Source organism: Epinephelus fuscoguttatus, linkage group LG17 (genome assembly GCF_011397635.1).
Source record: "Epinephelus fuscoguttatus linkage group LG17, E.fuscoguttatus.final_Chr_v1".
Taxonomy (NCBI): domain Eukaryota; kingdom Metazoa; phylum Chordata; class Actinopteri; order Perciformes; family Serranidae; genus Epinephelus; species Epinephelus fuscoguttatus.
Window position 1 is genome coordinate 10,039,297 of NC_064768.1, and position 17,728 is coordinate 10,057,024.

Here is a 17,728-nt window from a genome sequence, read left to right on the forward strand (position 1 = left end):
TGTGGAGACAGAGTGGAAAGGTCACACGTCAAATTACAACAAACTTGTACCCCTCAGACCAAGATGGCCTTTTTACACCTGTCTGTGACTCCAGACAATTTACAGGCTCTGTGCTCCTCTGTCAGCTCCGTCTAGACACGATGCAACAAAGACAGAAAGATGAAAGCAAACTGGTTCTAGGCTCCAGGTGAACCAGGTGAAGACAAAGTCCTTGAGTCCTTCCCATGCTCAAAATATTCTGTTCATTATCTGACCAAGGTCGCACTATAGATGAGCTCTTTGCATGCATCAGCATACCTCGATCACAAAGCCCCCTTTTGCTCATGAATAAGCAGTATCTTACCATGAAAATGAAATTACACTGATGAACAAAAAACAAACAAACAAAGAAAAAACCCCAGCAATGATTCAAGCTGTTTGCATGCTACAGCATCCTGCAGATATCCGTAAATGCTGCATCACCCTCACATCTGTCATAATGAGGATACAAGCATTTAACACTGATTTTACAATGCAGGTAAGCTCCATATTTTTCATATTGAACTATTTTCCCTTTTTATTGTGTCTTTGTCACCCATGTGAGCAACAAGTTTTGCATTTGGTCCAGTATTGAGCCAGAAAGCTGCATGATAACAGGCTGTAATGTAACCACTCAGGGCATGTTCGCACTGTCAATGAAGGACCACTTAAAAGTGTTTGTTTTTGCCACTGACAGACTCAGATTGTTATTCCAAGAGTCTGAGAATACTATGAAAAGGATCCATACAGAGATAGACCTATTTGTTATGGTAAGATTACTTTTGTTTAACCAGAAATCAGCATCGCCAAAGACACCAGACTCCATTTATATAAACAGTGATTTGCCGTGCATAGAGCCAGCATGTTTTCACATCTAACTGAGTGATTTAAGGGATTATGTCAATCAAAGCAGAACTGATGATGGTTGGAACAGTGAAAAGACAAACCAAGACAGTGTTTGTGGGCTGTATTTTGTTTCTGTTGACTTTGAATGAAGTGTTATACAATGATACATTGCTGTGTATTTAAAGGCAGTCTGGCGGGTTTGGCTATAGTCATTGTTGGGGCTGTATCTGGTTAAATAAAAATGATCCTACTCTTTCTCTGTTGGGATCCTTTCCATAATTTTGTTAGTGGACATACACTGACAATGCATATACACCAAGATGCTATGCTGCAGGCTTTTTTGCCACCGCAGCAACCTCACTTAACATTGGACCAGTTTCAAAAATTCTTTCCACTCGTCACTTGGGCAAAAAAGCATGGGAAAATACTGAGTGCGTTTACATGGACAGTTTAATTCCCTTTTCATCAGGAATGAAAGTTCATTCCTATTAAAAGTGATCTTGTAAACACCTAATTCGGAATGAAAATGGCCAAAGCGATTGAAAATTCAATCCGATGTAAGGGGCTGGAATATTCCATTTCTAATTCTGAATGAAAGAATTTCTCGCACTTGTATACACTCATTCCTCTTTAAGATCATTCGGGTCTTTCTGCGCATGCTTGTTTCCTTGCCCTTCTGGCGCGATGATGTATCTAGCGTGCGTGTGACAAGATGGCAGCTTTTATCTCCCTTCTTTGACCTTCTACCTCCCTTCTCCTCCTCAACAGACGAAGCATTAGCAGAACAAGGTTGTTGTCGTACTGCTGCTTCAAGAATATAAGCAAAACAAGCCTGAAAAACGCACTAAGAACGGCGTTGTCAAGCATCTTGTTATCCGGAGCTAGGACTACAGTGTTTTCTTCCAGTAAAAGTAAACACATGGCATCCGCCCTGCCCCCTATCCAATCAGAAACCTTCCCTGCCCCAAACCATGCGTGGACCTGAATAAAGGCGATTAAACTGATCTCCCGTGTAAACCCTCATTCAGAATGAATATTTCCCATGTAAACTACCTGGAAAAACTTTAATTCCGAATGACTTCATTCAGATTTATTTCATTTGGAATGAGAAGCCATCATGTAACCGCACCCACTGTCAAGGTTGGAAATTCCGACTTTACCCTTTAACTGAAGACTCACTATGATCATGTGGAATGTGAAACATCTGTGGCTCTAACACATGATGCAAGTGCTGCCTTTGCACCCATGCTCAATCAACAGAGATTCCCTGACTGTTAGTCCACACAGCAAACATGAAATAAAACATGAACGTGCTTCAACAGTCTCCCCTCCCGAAGCAACTATTGTTGAGTTTTCATCGAGAGCAGTACTGCTTCTGTACTGACCAGAGAATGAATGAATTGTCAAGTATAACACGTGGGTGCTTCTTTTGTTTACCTCTCCGGCAGGAACAATGGTTTTTAAAAGATGGAACTTTGCCTCACGATGACTGTTAACAAATGAAAACTTTCTTCATTTAGAACCAACAGGCACGACTCCCACATATCAATATTTGGGTGATTATGTAACAGCCCCTCCACCTACTGACTACAGTTAATAAGATTCTATCTCAGTCAGAAATGAAATGTTGTGTCGATCTCCATTTAGTGAGAAGACACTATGTGAATAAATCAAGTCTTCACTGAGTGTTTTTCATGTGCCATTACTCTTCTGCCAAGGTTATTTACATCCCCTGGTGAATGAGATGTTACAGAGGTAAACAACTTAAGGGGGCGAGTGTGGGAGCGTCAACAAAAGACTCAACGACTGCTCGAGGTGCTGAACTCCATTTATATGCTTCTTTGCTTTAAAAAACTGGTGACAAATATCATAAACTCTTGTCCATGGCAAATTTATGCTTTGCAATAAAATCAGCTGCAGGCTATCCATCCAAGTATTTTCATGCAAATTAGGATGTAGTGAATAATACATTTGAATGAAAATGTATGGAAAAGACAATATTTTGTCAGTGTCTTAGAATTTTTTTTATGTTCGCTTGAGATACTTTCCTTTTTAAATGAAGTAACTGTGCAATAAATGGCGATGGAAATGAAGTCGTTGAATGAATAATAATTGCCTCAGGCACATACAAACATGCTCTTACTGTGCATTAATTCATTATCTGTAACCGCTTATCCTGTTCAGGGTCACAGGGGGGCTGATGCAGGGGGGAGGTTGCCAGGCTGACACACAGAGACAGACAACCATTCAAACCTACGGGCACTTTAGAATCACCAATTAACCTAACTTGCATGTCTTTGGTGTGTGGGAGGAAGCAAGAGAACCTGGAGAAAACCAACGCTGACATCAGGAGAACATGCAAACTCCACACAGAAGGGCCCCAGCCAATTGTCAGGACCCGGATGTCTCTTGTTCTGAGGCGACAGTGCTAAGTACAGTACCACTGTACTGCCCCTTGTTTACTGTATGACATGACACTGCATGACACCTGAAAGCAGAGTGTCAGTGGTCACTTGGACGGCTACGTTATGCTGCTGGAGCCTTTTTTTTTCAAATTGCAAACACAAAACAGTAAACGTGCTGCTGAGAGTGGAGCATGTCTTGGCATGTAGCACAAGTCCTCCAAAATGTCAAAAAGGCCTCAACAAGTTTATTGTTATTATTACGTAGCAGCTACAGCAGACAAGTGGTTCCTACAAACAGCTGCTGATTAAGGGCCAAGACATATGCTACATCTTTTACTGCCTGAAACATCTGAGATCAGGTGCTAGGTGCTACTCTTGTGCCAACTTTCAAGGGCGTGGAGGCAGGTTGCTCCTGACGTTGCTAAGCAACTATAACAAGCACTGTATCATAGCCAACTAACAAAAAAATCTTGAGTTTGACACAGATGTTCTTCCAGGTGTGTACTAAGATATTGTCTGTGGGGCAGACTGTAAAGCTCTGGGAAGCCCTGCACTAAAATGATCAACTCCCCCTCCATATTTACCAAACGACTGATATTTATGGAAGACAGGAAAGGTATCTGCAGGCTGTGATTGGTCACTCCTTGTCACATGAGATGTTTTTGGGTTTGTTTGTTTTTTTTAATCGCCCCTTTCGTGCGTCTACATCAAAAGCAATAAAATTGAGGATGCAAAGAATGCTACACGTGTGGTTTAGAACAATGATTAATGTAACTGATGTTTCCAGTGAGTGGTTCTAAACATTCCATTCACTAAAACATAAATCAGTGGTATTTTCAGTGGTAAAGTGACGCCATGGCCACTATACAAGATAGATTACAATGTCCTACAAATCACCTTTAAGTCAATAAAAAAAAAAAAAAAAAAATCAAAATTACATTTTCCCCTGGTTTGGGAATTTCAAATTTGATAGATTTACCACTGGATTAATGAATCTATGAAGACAAAACAAAATTCTGTTTCCAAAATATTTAATTATGTGGCATCTTTAACCACTCCTAGTTACTGCCACAAGTGGAGGAGTTCAAGTATCTTGGGGCACAAGATGGATAGGCGGATCAGTATTTTAACATTTTAACATCAGCCGATCAGCTGGTTAGTTGTGGTTTTTGAGCAGGGGTCTTCAACATTTTTGAGGCCAAGGACCACTTAGTTGAAAGACGGAGCAGGGACCCCTTTTATATATTGTTTAAAGCTATAGTTGGTAATCCTGTTCAGAAACACTTTTTGTTATACTGGATGAAATGGTCCTTCCATCCTGAGAGTAGTCGATACATAATGTGTTCAGAAAAAGGAATGAAAAAAATCTGACCTCTGTGGCAGCTGCAGGCCTGTAAAAACTCTGACCAATCCCTGCCTCTCAGTGCGAGTGGAAAGAACCAATCAGATGCCTTCATGTCTCATCCTTATATATGACTCTGGTCCTGCCCGAGCCCCCCTCCGTCCCTCCCTCCCTGCGTGCACTCATCACATGTCACTGTTGCTGGAAATATTCAGCACACTCCTCAGCAGAAATATCGAATTAGCAGGAGTTTGCTGAACAATGGCAGAGAAAATGCAGCCAAAAGTACCACTTCCAGCATTACTTGTAATGGCTCGCCCCGCTAAACAGGCTAAGAAAAGAAAGAGAGGCTGTGACAAAAAAGGCTTTGGATAAAGCGAGAGGACAAACCAGAGTCAACCAGCATTGCAGCTTTTGAACGGTGGAGACAACTGAGGGAGCTGAAGGGCCTGAAAAGTGATGCAGAGGTTGCTGTCTTTCTGTTGGACTGGTAATTATTTGTTTTGCTTCGAGGGAATTTGTTATTTTCATGGAATATGTAACGTTAGCCAGCTTAGCTACTTTTGTAGCTCGTATTAGCCCAATGCTAACATTAGCTTCTCTGTCAGTGTACTGCAGGATGCGCGTTCAAGTCTGTGGGTCACTGACGGGAGGGGGAGGAGGGGGTGGAGCTTAGAGGAGGTGCCGCTTTCAAATCTTGCTAGCTCTCCAACATTACCAACTATAGCTTTAAAGCTAAGTGGCATACTAAACCAGGCAGATAGAGGTTATCTGGCAGAGTTCCATATCAGCCTCTGGCTGCAGTCTTGACTTGTATCAACAGATCAACCTGTTGAAGAACCAGGGTTTAGGGAGTGCTCAGCAAAGCTCTCACTTAACCACTCCATCTTCACTCCAACCCTCACCTATGGTCATGAGTTTTGGGTAGTGACAGAGAAAATAAAATTGCGGATACAAGGAGCTGAAATGAACTTCCTCTGGTGGCTGGGCTCAGCCTTAGAGACAGGGTGACGAGCTCAGACAATCAGAGGGCGCTCGTCATAGGGGTCAGTTCTGATCAGGATGCCTCCTGGGTGCCTCCCGTTAGAGGTGTCTGTGCATGTCCAACTGGTAGGAGACCCCAGGGTGGACCCAGAACATGCTGGAGAGATTATATACCTCAGCTGGCCCATTAACTCCTCAGGATGCCCCAGGAGGAGCTGAAAAATGTTGCTGGGGAGAGAGACGTTTAGAATGCCTTGCATATTCTGCTGCCCCCATGTCCTGGCCATGGATAAGTGGAAGATAGGGATGGATGGAGTTTCTGATCACATTTAGTCCTGCTAAGCAAGGTTTTTATGAACAAGGCCCCTTTCACACACAGCATAATTTATTTGCACCCCTACCATGAGATGAAACTATCTTTCATTTAGTGATTTACTATTGATTCACATTTTTCATTTGAGCCAATATCCTGTTTGACACACACTAAATACCAGTAAGAAGGCAAGGTGCTCCCTCAAACAGCTGTTAAACTTAGATTTTAACATCTGCCGACCTCTGTCCTTATCTCGGTCTTTCCTCACCAACCTTGTGCAATGATGTTCTCTCAACCAGCTGGAAAGGGGAAGGGTCTATTCGTATCTCATCGATTTCCATCGGCTTGTCCATCTCTGCCTCTTCCCATGCTTTGATCTGTAGCAGAAGATAAAAAGGAAGGTCACAGAGGTGGAACAGGCTGGCATTAGTTCAGCTTTGCTCCCATAGAGGTGGAAAATCTCTCCTATTTAAATGTACAAGTTCAGCCAGGGGGAGACCTCAGCATTTGTTTTTATGATGGGTGATATATAGAAAGTATAGGATTAAATATCTATCAGGCAATAATATTAACTGTTAAATAAATTATCAGAAGCTGTTTGTTGGTGTTAAAGTGAAGGTGTGTGTGTGGGTGTGTGTGAGCGGTATGTGCAGGAGGGAGCAGTTGGTTTGCTCTCACTGAGGAGAGTTTTGCAGCTGTGAAAAACCTTGAAACCTTGTGTTGCGTCCTTGCATGTCACCGGTCTCCCCTCTGAGATTTAGGATGTCTGACACCTTTTAGCCTCTCTATGGATTTTACCTACGAGCCTCTGCCTGCTGTGACAGGGGCAGTAGTCTCGTAGAATTTACGGGCCGATGTTATGAGGCATTTTGGGAAAGTGCCAGGCAGAGTAAAGGGAGAGCCGCAGACAGAACAGGACTGGAGGGCACAATATTGTTTTGGTGCTCTCCAATGAAAAAAAGATGTCTCGTTTAACATTCTGGCTGCGTTCACAATGCAGTGATAAAGTGCTCTGAATATGAGTCGTCTCCTCAAATGTGACACAGATCTCTAACACCTGTGACCTACATGTGACACAGAGTTGAATGCTAATATTGAGATTTGCCAGCATTCACAATAAGTACCACTCTCTTCTTACAGTTTTGGTGCTACGTTTAACTTGGCAAAAAGAAAGTGAGCTTATCTAATTATAAAGCAGGAAACCCTGTATGTATGTGTGTATATGTATGTTAATGTGTGTGTCCTTTGCATATCTTGCAAACTGTTTATCTGATCTGCTTCACACCTAGTGGGTGTATTGCTGGGGACCCGAGGACTAGCAGTGTTGAAGTTGGTGTGATTTGGACACAGCATGTCCAACATTAATAAACTTTAATTAAACAAGCCAACAGTGCAGCAGTGAGGGTGAAGCTTCAAGGCTCCGCTGAGTTAAAGATGTTAACACTCAGTGTATTGACCCAGTGTTTCTCACCATGAGTGGCACATCTTGGGCGGGTTCCTATGGTATACTAACTTAAAAAAACTAAAGACCCTGACACACCAACCCGACAACTGGCTGCTGGTAATTGTCTGTGTGGTCTGTTGTCCTAGTTTTTGTGGTGTATCCTGCTCCGTTGACAATAGTTGGCAATACTTTTTTTTTTTTTTTTTCCTGATTAAGCATGTCAAATTGGCATCCAAGTGGGTGGGGCCTGTCAGTAGGAGAAATCCCTCTGATTGGCAGCTTAGTTAAGTGCATCAGAAAAGAAACAGAAGTGAGGAAAGTAAACAAACAACTACGGTCAAGAGGGAGTGGGGTTGAAACAAACATGTCATATCATGTAAGGTTATTTTTATTATCCATTGAGCTCTTAAGTAAATACTGTCCATGACTGTTTGTTATTGTTCGCTAGCACATGGTATATATCATTAGCTCTTTTAACATTAGGTTGTGTTTTTAGTGTGCTAACTAAATAACTAGTGTCTTGAATAAGTCCTGTTGGTCTTTTGCAATAACAAATACAGAGTACCGCTGCCTGCTGGTATGGTGAGTTATTTCCTTGCACACACTAGTTTGCCATTGGCTGTAGTCTTTGCGATGTATTCAAGCGCAACATTTTGGCAGAGACAAAGGCAACGTGAGACACCGAAACAGTCGGCCTTTGTCGCCACTAGATCATTGATGTCGGTTTGGTGTGTCTGGGCCCTAATGTTTCTTCCTGCAAAATAACTCCACCTATAAAATCCTTGCTCTACTTTCTATCCTCGCTGGTTATGTCATAGAAAGCAAATAACGTGCCTCTTTGGAAATTAGTACATCCGCTTAGTGTATTTCACTGATGTTTCTGCCATGACTAGCTGCGACGGGTATGTTTTTCAGGGGCGGATTTAGTGATCAGCATCTGTGGTAGAAGTAGTACTCAAAATTTTTCTTCTGAAATGAAGCTATTAATTATTTATAGTAAAACTATTAATACCGCACAGAGAAAATCAACTTAATTTTAGTTAATGTCTATTCATGGTACAGCTTTCAGTTCTATATAATAATGCTGGACAGTTTAATGAATAACATGGAATTATATTTTTAATGTTTATATTTTGTGTATAAAATGTGTTTTTAAATGTCATTTCATACTGCTGACAGGTAAGGCTCGTCATTTCTGATTTTTTATATCAGGGTCTCTTCACCAAAGTTTATTTCTTTCCATATAGTCATGCAGGTTTGGACATATATTCCTTGGTTCTGAGATTTCTGCTGCAAACCCAAAAAAGCAGAGTCAAATGGAATTATGATTAAGTGTACAGCATTGAAAAATAATCAACAGACCTTGCTGTCAGCCATTTTTTTTTTTTTACACCAAAAGTTACTTCACCTTGGTTACTTGGACTCAGAGGACTTGAGAATCATTTTTGACTCAAGGTTTGGTGACTCAATATAGGTGTGAATATCTGATCACCATGCTGTAAACCATTAAGCAGACACTTCTGTAATACCATGCAAATCCACCATCACTGCACCATTACCATACCTCCTCTGGTGTCATTGTGTCTGACAGGGGAGGAGGACAGGGCTCCTGGGGACAAAGAAAGGAAGAGACAGATGAGAGATGAGACATGTTTGTGTGTCACTTCTGTGCCTGGATGTCACCTCTAAATCAGGAAAACCTCACCTGAATCTTACATGAGGGGACTGAAGGGAAAGTAACTGAAAGCACAGTCTGTCTTTCTGCATACACTTCATCAGAGAACTTCAGTTCAGACAGAAAATCTGATAACTCAACATTTACTTTTGGATTAACAACAACAACAACAATGATAATATTATTAATAATAATAATAATAATAATAATAATAATAGTTGATGTAAAAAAAAAAGCAAAATATGCCAAAAAGCGAGTTATTTGCATTTCTGAATATGTCTTTAAAGTGTCTGCAGATAAAATATTGTTTTATTCTTAAAAATACAATGTACAATATATATACATATCCTGAATTGGACTTATGTCTCTTTCACAGTGATCATGACAATTGCAGTAACACATTTGTTGAAATCAGGTTGCTTTCATCCCCTTTTTCTCAGTTCATCACTCCCACAGCACATCCAGCAGCTTTGTGAGTAAACTGGATGCAGTAGGTGAAACTCAGGCCAACACCTGCTGTGACTTGTTTTGTGAAACTGAATGTATTAGTGATGCGTCCCTCATTATTCACCCACTGTTTAGGCAGCTTGGCTGCTTCTGTCCTTAGACAACAAAAAGAACGTGAGACAGGTGTGAGGCTTCTATGTCCAAGCACAGCAGGGAGCTAACCTTTTCTTGATTAACTCCATAAGCATAAATGAATGAAAGGTGTGACATTTTACAAACTCCCTTGTTATTTTTTATCTCACCTGCACAAATCTGTAATTGTGAGTCTGTGTAGCTGTATTATCTTTCTTTTTGTTTATTACTGCACCCACAGCAATTATACTATGATAGCAAGAATTAACAAGAAGATGCTATTATACGAGCCAGATAATATTCTAAAGGTCACTGTGTGGGTACCTGCCATCAGGGGCCAATAAAATAGACAAATACCTGATTCGCAGCCAGAATTCAGCCCTGGTTTGGCTTGATTACTGGTGGCAATTTCCTACTGTGAGTGTATTTGATATTCTGGGCTGTAGAGTTGTGGCTCGCTGCTGTAAAAACAATCCTCATTGCAGGAATAGGATTGAATCCAAAACCATAATAGAGAATCAGACTGGTAATACACAGGGCACAGCAGTAGGCACAACAGAAATCAAATTCTAATCTTGCAAGCTTACAAGCATATGCTTATTTCCAATGTGGTTTTCATTCCTGCTCGTATAAACAGACGACATGTATTGCTTTCCCTGTGAGCCAGGCTCACCGCCAAGCCGAATAATAACTCTACCTCCAGTATCTGGCACCCCCATTTCCATATGAGAAGGTTGAAAGAAAGATGCTCGACTTTGGGGAGTTTGTCTGAGGTTGAGGAAGCAGTTGTGTATTCATGTGTGTCTGTCAATCAGATAAGTGTGTATCTGCCTGAATAGAAAGCAGACCCCACAATGAAAAATTCACTCTGCAAAAAGTGACGGATAAATATTTATATCTCTATCAGTGCCAGTGTGAGGATGTGGTTTTGGGATGGCTTTGCCAAAAGGGGGGTGGGGGGGGGGGGTAATTTGCATTTCAATGGTTCATAACACAAGGGAAAAATTCTTGGCTACTGAGTACACTCCAGACGTCTCTGAATAGTTGGCTGAACAGACAAAGGGCACAAAGGTTTACAAAGACATAAAATACACAGAAATTAGGAAACACACAAAGATGTTAGTGAGCAAGATTGCCAGCATGACATACCAAGTAGAGACAGAACGCTAGTGTGGATGTGCAGATTTTGAAATTTCGGGCAGACCAACACCAATGTTTAAAATAACAGTTTGGCCTATAGCTTATACCGATGTTTTTGTGGTGTTGTTTATTTTATGGTTAGTTAGTCCTCCTTTAGTGCCAGGGAACCAAAGAAATCTTCATTCTAAAAAAAGTAACAACTGTTTTTATGTAATTCATCCCTTCATTACACTATCTTTGAGTGCAATCTTCAGATGTGCCATACATGCCACTCTTCCTGTGAACCCAGTAAATTTCCACTCACCCCACTTCTTCACCACACCTACCTGCCAACATCTCCTGCTCCTACCGATCCACCACACCCACTTCATCAAGCCAACTCCACTCAACTGTGCCTCATTACTCCCTGCCACTATGAATACTCCAGCTTCACAGACTCTAATTGCCAGATTGTTCCTTGTCATTTTTATGCAAGACTTTCCAGCGTGTGTTCTCAGACTTCTCTCTTGTTGCTGACCTCACCTGTCTCTGACTCTCTTGCCTCGCCTGCTCCTCTGTAAACCACTCAGGCTTCTGTCCTCGACCAAAAGCTCTGCTACCGCATTTCTGGTTTCTGCTCACCTGTTCTATGTGGCTATGTGGAGAGACTGCCAGTCAGCTCTCCATTGTGAGTTCACCTGATTTGCTGCCTGTGATTTCCCGTGCTAAGAATTACCTCGTCATGTGGCCGCACATTCTGTATTTGTGTGTGCGCCACAGGATACACTCATCACTGCTGGTTCCTCGACTCCTCGCCGGTTCAGACAAACCTATAGCAGGCTCCTCACAGGTGTGTTCCCTTGTGTGTTCACCTGGAATCGGACCCTCTGCTCATCTGACATCACCTCCTGTCTGCTACCTTTTAGCTGCAAACTTTTGAACTGGTTCTGTGCATGCAGCAGATGCCAGTGACTCACCAGCCCTCTGCGCCAGCATGCTATGCCTAAAGTATTGGACTGAACCTGTGTCTCAGAAGGTCTTGATCCAAGAAACTGACTTAAACTGTTGTTTACCTGCCTGATCATTCTGTGATTAACAAGCAGTAAATCAAAGTTAATTTCAAACTGTCCTGCCTGTTTTCAGTGCTGCTACTGGGTTCAAACCGCACGTGTTACATCAATAATGGTCGCAAAACAACAAAGTACATAAAATGTGCGCAGCACAAACTTTCTTTAAATGTTACAGTTACAGCTGAAAATAACAACAGAAATCAACAAGCTTTCCGGTTTCACACATCTAAGCAATTTAAATGAATTGCCAGTTGTCTACCTGGAAGTGATTGTTGTTAGCGCAACGTCACTGTGTTTCACTCTATCCTCATTTTTATTAATTAGAGCTTGAACGCATCATAATGTCATTCAATAGAACCTCCATTAGCTTGTTCTGGTCGCCGGCTGCTACTAGCTAACAGCTAACCGTTAACATTAACTAACTCTCCTCCTGCAAACACAGATTTGTTGGTCACAATGTAGCATTATCAGGGGAACAGTAGGGTGCATCTGCATCTCCTGACGCAGCAATAGTGAATGTAACACATCCTGGTGTCCTGAGGGCGCTTGCGGTAAGATCTCTCTTTGTCCCAGACATGTTTTCTAGTGTTTCTCAGATGACAAGACACCGTTAGTCTTGAGCCCTGCTTTTCAGCCTGAGCAAAATTTATGTGACATAACAGAAAAACATCCGCCACTGCCATTAGTGAAAGTCATGTTATTTGCCAATAGCCTAATGGCAGTAAACAAGACAAATATTAGCTGATACATCAGTGCATAATGAATGCTGTTGCACCTAATTTATAACTATACACACAAGTATGCGTAGGAATGGACAGACATGCAATAAAAAGTGCATACACACACCTGTGACTGTCCGTCTGTCTTTCTGTTCTCAGAGGTGAAGAGATTCCTGAGTGTTTTCCTCACAGACTGAAGAGGACCTTTTTCTGGCAGAGGGAAAGACAGACAGGTGAAGAGGGAGATGCAGCAGGTGAAGGTCAATACATCATACAGATGCAGCTTTTTGAAAGATTTAAAGCTGGAGAAAATAACCTGACTACAAATGGAGGTTCTGAAAGACAGCGACAACCCATGCAGCTCCTTATTGTTGTTGCCTAGATACCATTTCACCGGGAGACTGTCTGTTGTTGTGTGTGGTCGGCTGAGAAGTTGACTGTGTCACAATAGATACACACACGCCATCTGGTTACTGGCAGTGAACATGCTGCCAAACCTCCCCTCGTTGCTGTTAGGGTTGTGAAGTTATTAATTACTACCGTTTGACATCTGTTGAGGGCAGAGACAAACAAACTTGTCGGAGTCAGTTTGGTAAACAGTGTGAAACACTGACCGATGAATAAAATAGATGGTTTAGACCTTTTATCTAGTGGACTAAATGGTTGGAAGGATGTGAGTGGCCGGAGTGTACAGCTGACTTGGTGGGGGTTTCTTCTTGTCTATTAGCATTTCTGGGTGCTTTTCTGCTGCAACATGTCAGTCAAGTGGGATGGTGTCAATCAGCAGAAATGTCTATGGCATCACCCTCATCCATATGCACTTGTGAGCGTCTCTGTGCAGATGCCAGAAGAGTAAGAAGTTTCAACAAAATGGTAACTGGCTCGTCGAAACATTAACACAATAGTTAAAAACTCCACAGACTTACTTAGCGGTTAACAAAAAAAAAGGTTTATTACTGGCTAAAAATGTGTGTTTGATGGCGTATTGTTATGTTCCACCTGTAGATATTTGGATGGGCGTTAATGTAGCTTTTGCGGTTGTTCTGCAGATTTTAGAAAATAACACTGTTCCTTATAATTAGATTAGTTCCATTGGTTTATCCTTTCATACTTCATAAGCACAGACAAGATGTGTTTGTGTCCTCTGGGCACTGATACTTAAAGCTGACGAGGGCAGAATTTGAAAATACACCTCCTCCTGCAGCTCTTTTGTACCTTTCCTAAGCCTTAATTCATTGTAGAGTTGCGCCTGGCACATTGGCGTAGGCCCTACTTGCCCTGCTCCCTCTCTCTGTTTATCATAACACAAATGAGCTCAGAATAAGTTGCCTAGCCACCCACAGTCCCTCTGCCTTGTGTCTTGCTTCTGTGGCTGTTGGAGAGCGGGGAGCAGCTCCAGAGCTTCAGCTGGTGGCTTTAGTGGCCCGAGTTCAGCCATCTAATACCCCCAAACACAGCGTGTCACTCAGTATGTTTACATGCACGCAGTAGTCGAGCTAAGCTCATAGCTCTGCTAATCAGTCAAGTTGGACTTCTGATCTTGTCTCAGTATACATGTAGAAGAGAAAATTGAATTTCTGACCAAGCATGTCTGACTCCGCCTCGATAGGCGGCACTGTGTTTTTTTTTTTTCAATAAATCCACGTTTAACTTTTTCCCTTCCAAATGTTTAGCTCCTTTAGCTGTCGGAGCATAAATGTAGTTTCCTTGTCCTTCCAGAAGTGCGTCTTCTACTTGTCGGTCGCCATGGTGTTTGTTTGTTTGTTTGTTTGTTTTTCCGGGACTTACTGCACTGCTGCTATGTCATCTCCTTCTTCCAGGTGAAAGCCCACGAAAGAAAAAGTGGTGCATGCGCAGAACACCAAGTCCGACTCCGGTCGGACTAAGTGTATACATGCAGCAATAGTTCGATTTTCAATCGAATTATCTAGGTGTGCTAGTCAAGCTACGGATAGTCCAGTTTCAGTTGGACTAAGCTGTTTACATGCATTTAAAAGTCTAGTTTCAGTCAGAATAAGCTAATAATTCGATTTTCTCGTGCTGCATGTAAACGCACTGACTGTGGGCTGGTGGCCAACAGCAGTGCTGGATCTAACAGAAAGAAAGGAATGCCCTCTCTGTGAAATGACCTGTGATTGGCCAAACTCTCCTCTAACAGGCAAGAATTTCTAAAGCCTGAAAACAGAGCCAAGAGGAGGTGCAGAAGTCTAGTTTTGTCTCATTCCACTTAAATTAAACTTTGAGATTAGTATGTCATTTTTTGCCCAGTGACACCAAAGTAAAACTGCCAACACCAGCTTTTATATATATGAGAACCTGGTGAGCTCCATAGACCATACATCTAGACTCTAACTAAAGGCTTAGTCATATCAGCTGAGATATTTTTAAGAGGAAGAGACAGAGCAAAGAATAAATCTTATTACATCTCCCCAGAGAGCAAAGCTTGTCTGAAGGAATCAATATTATTATGACGGGCCCCATAAGGCTTTTATAACCCAACCTCGACTCCATGTCACACAGCTCCACAAGTGTAACGGAGCTAAGAAATGAAAACTAGAAATTTAAATCGTCCTCCAAGGTTGATTTGTTTCTGCATTAATCTAGACATCAAGTTGGCAATTTCAACAGAAACTTGATTTGAGGGCTCACACATAGATGGTACAAAGGCAGCAAACTGGTGGAGCAAGTCGGGTCTTTATCCTTTGCTAACCTGGAGAAAGTTCTTCATGTGTTTTTCACATCCTGTTAAGGGCGTATTCACACCAGGATAGTCCAGGGGACTTGGTTCGATTGGGCAGGGAATGCCAAAAAATTTCACACCTTCATTTGGTTCGGTTCACTTTCACACTGCACTTTTTAAAGCAGACCAAACAGCCTGGACAATGTCACGCAGTTACAACAGCCGCTGGTTGGGGGGCGGTATTGCCCCAAACGACCACATTTTCCAACTTTTTTTTACCTCTGCTTCTCCCGGTTCGCGCTGTTGGCTTTGTTTTTTTGTCTACCCAAAATGCACTGCGCTCTACACCACTTCTTCTCTTTGGTTCACTGGATAGTCCATTTGCATTTCCCACTGTAAGCGAACCATACCCGGGTTCACTTGCAAGTGAACCAAGACCCCCAGTTTTCAAGCAGATCAGGGTTCGCTTGTTTGGTCCGCAACAGAGTTCAAATGAGCGTTCACACCACTCCAAAAAAAAGAATTAGCCGTGGAAGCGGAGCAGAGTTTGTTTAAAGCAGACCAAATAGTGCCAGTGTGAATGCGCCCTAAGTGATTTATTTCTTCTTCCGGAAGCAGCTATCAAAGAGAGAGTGTGACTATTACACCTCCACAGAGATGTAAAAACAAAAAAACAAAAAAAAAAAAATTAAAAATGTACTCAGGAATATGAAGTCCTCTCAGCTCACCGGAAACAGGAGCAGTGTGGTTTGAGGAGGGCTCCTGAGGCTTCGGAGGAGGCAGGGGGCCGTTTCTCTCCTCCTGCAATGGGCTGCCCTGCAGAACACCACCACATGTAACTAATTTAACCTTTACTCATAAAGCACCTCTAAAAAATGGAAAAAAAAGTTGGATAATAGAATAATATTCTAGTTCAAATGGCTTCCACTGAAATTTAAACAAATTATGGTGCTTTTAGAAAATCAAAGGTAGATGTTGGTGTTAAAACTGAGGCAGATGGCTACAGAGCAGTCAAGCCAGAACAATAACCATAATGAGGGCCAGCAGTAAAAAACCTTTCAGGACACCTGAAAGGGAAAAAAAAAACACTGATGGCTTGAAAACTGTAGCAAATCAGAGCCCGACCTTCTCTCCGTCCTCGTCTTCCTCCTCATCTACGAAGGCGAAGGACTCCCAGCTGTGTTTCTGAGATTGGTTCTGCTCCTGTAGACTCTGACCCTGAGTCCAAACCAAAGGTAAACACATCAATTCAGACTGCTGCTGTCACTAGAGCTGGTTAATTAATCGATTAGTAACTAATCTGCAACCATTCTGATAACTGAATAAATATTTCAGTCATTTTTCCAGCAAAAATATCAAATATTTATGCTTCAAGCTTCTTAAATGTGACTTTTCTGCTTTTCTTTGTCATTAATGCTGGAAAATGAGTCTCTGGGCTTTGAACAGTTGGTTGGACAAAAGAAACAAACTGAAGTTGTCATTTTGGGTTCTGTGAAGTTGTGACAAGCATATTTCACAATTTTTTGACATTTTACAAAGGAGGTGCAAGTGAATTACATGTAAATGGACGCGATGCAAACAAGGAGAAATACACAAATTAAGTGGTTCGAATGAAGTGAGCAGCCCAATTTCACGTCATAAACTTAATCGTGAGAGTTGAAAAATCATAACTTCGGCATTCAGATCTTCAGGGACATATGACACCGCGGACGTACTAGCAGAAATTCATTTATCGATTCAGCAATTTCACGTGCATAAAACTAAAGTTTTTTGTGTGTGTGAAGTGAGTCAACACAAAATATTTGAGCTGTTAAACTTGTGCAAGTAACATGATGCAAAACTTTGCATCTTGTGTGGTGTGAACACAACATAACAGAATTGAATTCAGTGTGAATTCAGAACTATAATACTGTGTTTGATACCTGTGCTTTATTTCATGCTGTACTACCTCACTCATTTTGCAAACCATTAAAGGGATAGTTCGCATATTTTAAAGTGGGGTTGTGTGAGGTACTTATTCATAGTCAGTGTACTACATACAGTAGATGTCGGCTGGCAGGCTCCCAGTGTAGAGAAGCAGCAGGAGTGCCGATGCAAAAGCTAAGCAATGTACTGCTGAGGATGGGGGCAGCAGCAAACTTTATTTTAGCCACCCAATCAATTTAAGTAGGAACTGTATTTTGAATACTTTCAAGACTGAACCTTGCTGTCAGTCAGCCCTTTCCTTTGGCGCTACATTTTTTTAACAGTAAAACTTCTGTAAAACTTCCATATTCCCACGCGTTACTACTTTATGCTGCAGATCAGCTGTTTGATTCAGACTTAGGGGTTTATGGAAGAGACAACAAATACAAGAAAGTAAATGAATTATCGACTATTGCAGCGACAACAAAGCAAAATGTCCACTTAATGTGATATTGATTTGTGACATTTTGCTGCTGCCCTCGTCCACAGCAGTGTATTGCTTAGCTTCTGTTTATGGTACTCCTGCCTCCTCAACTGGGGCAAGCCAACTGTCATCCACTGCTGATCAT

At 41.8% G+C, this 17,728-nt stretch overlaps 1 protein-coding gene across 1 annotated transcript in view; it reads right to left on the minus strand.

Annotated features, from left to right (window-relative positions):
- Positions 1-17,728, minus strand: part of clcn1a (chloride channel, voltage-sensitive 1a) — a 69,004-nt gene that overhangs the window by 7,001 nt on the left and 44,275 nt on the right. The window contains exons 18-22 of the mRNA XM_049602453.1: positions 16,320-16,412; positions 15,923-16,010; positions 12,642-12,724; positions 8,917-8,961; positions 6,181-6,285 (exon numbers count right to left, since the gene is read on the minus strand). Coding sequence (XP_049458410.1) covers positions 6,181-6,285; positions 8,917-8,961; positions 12,642-12,724; positions 15,923-16,010; positions 16,320-16,412 — 414 coding nt within the window. The remainder of the gene's footprint in view (positions 1-6,180; positions 6,286-8,916; positions 8,962-12,641; positions 12,725-15,922; positions 16,011-16,319; positions 16,413-17,728) is intronic.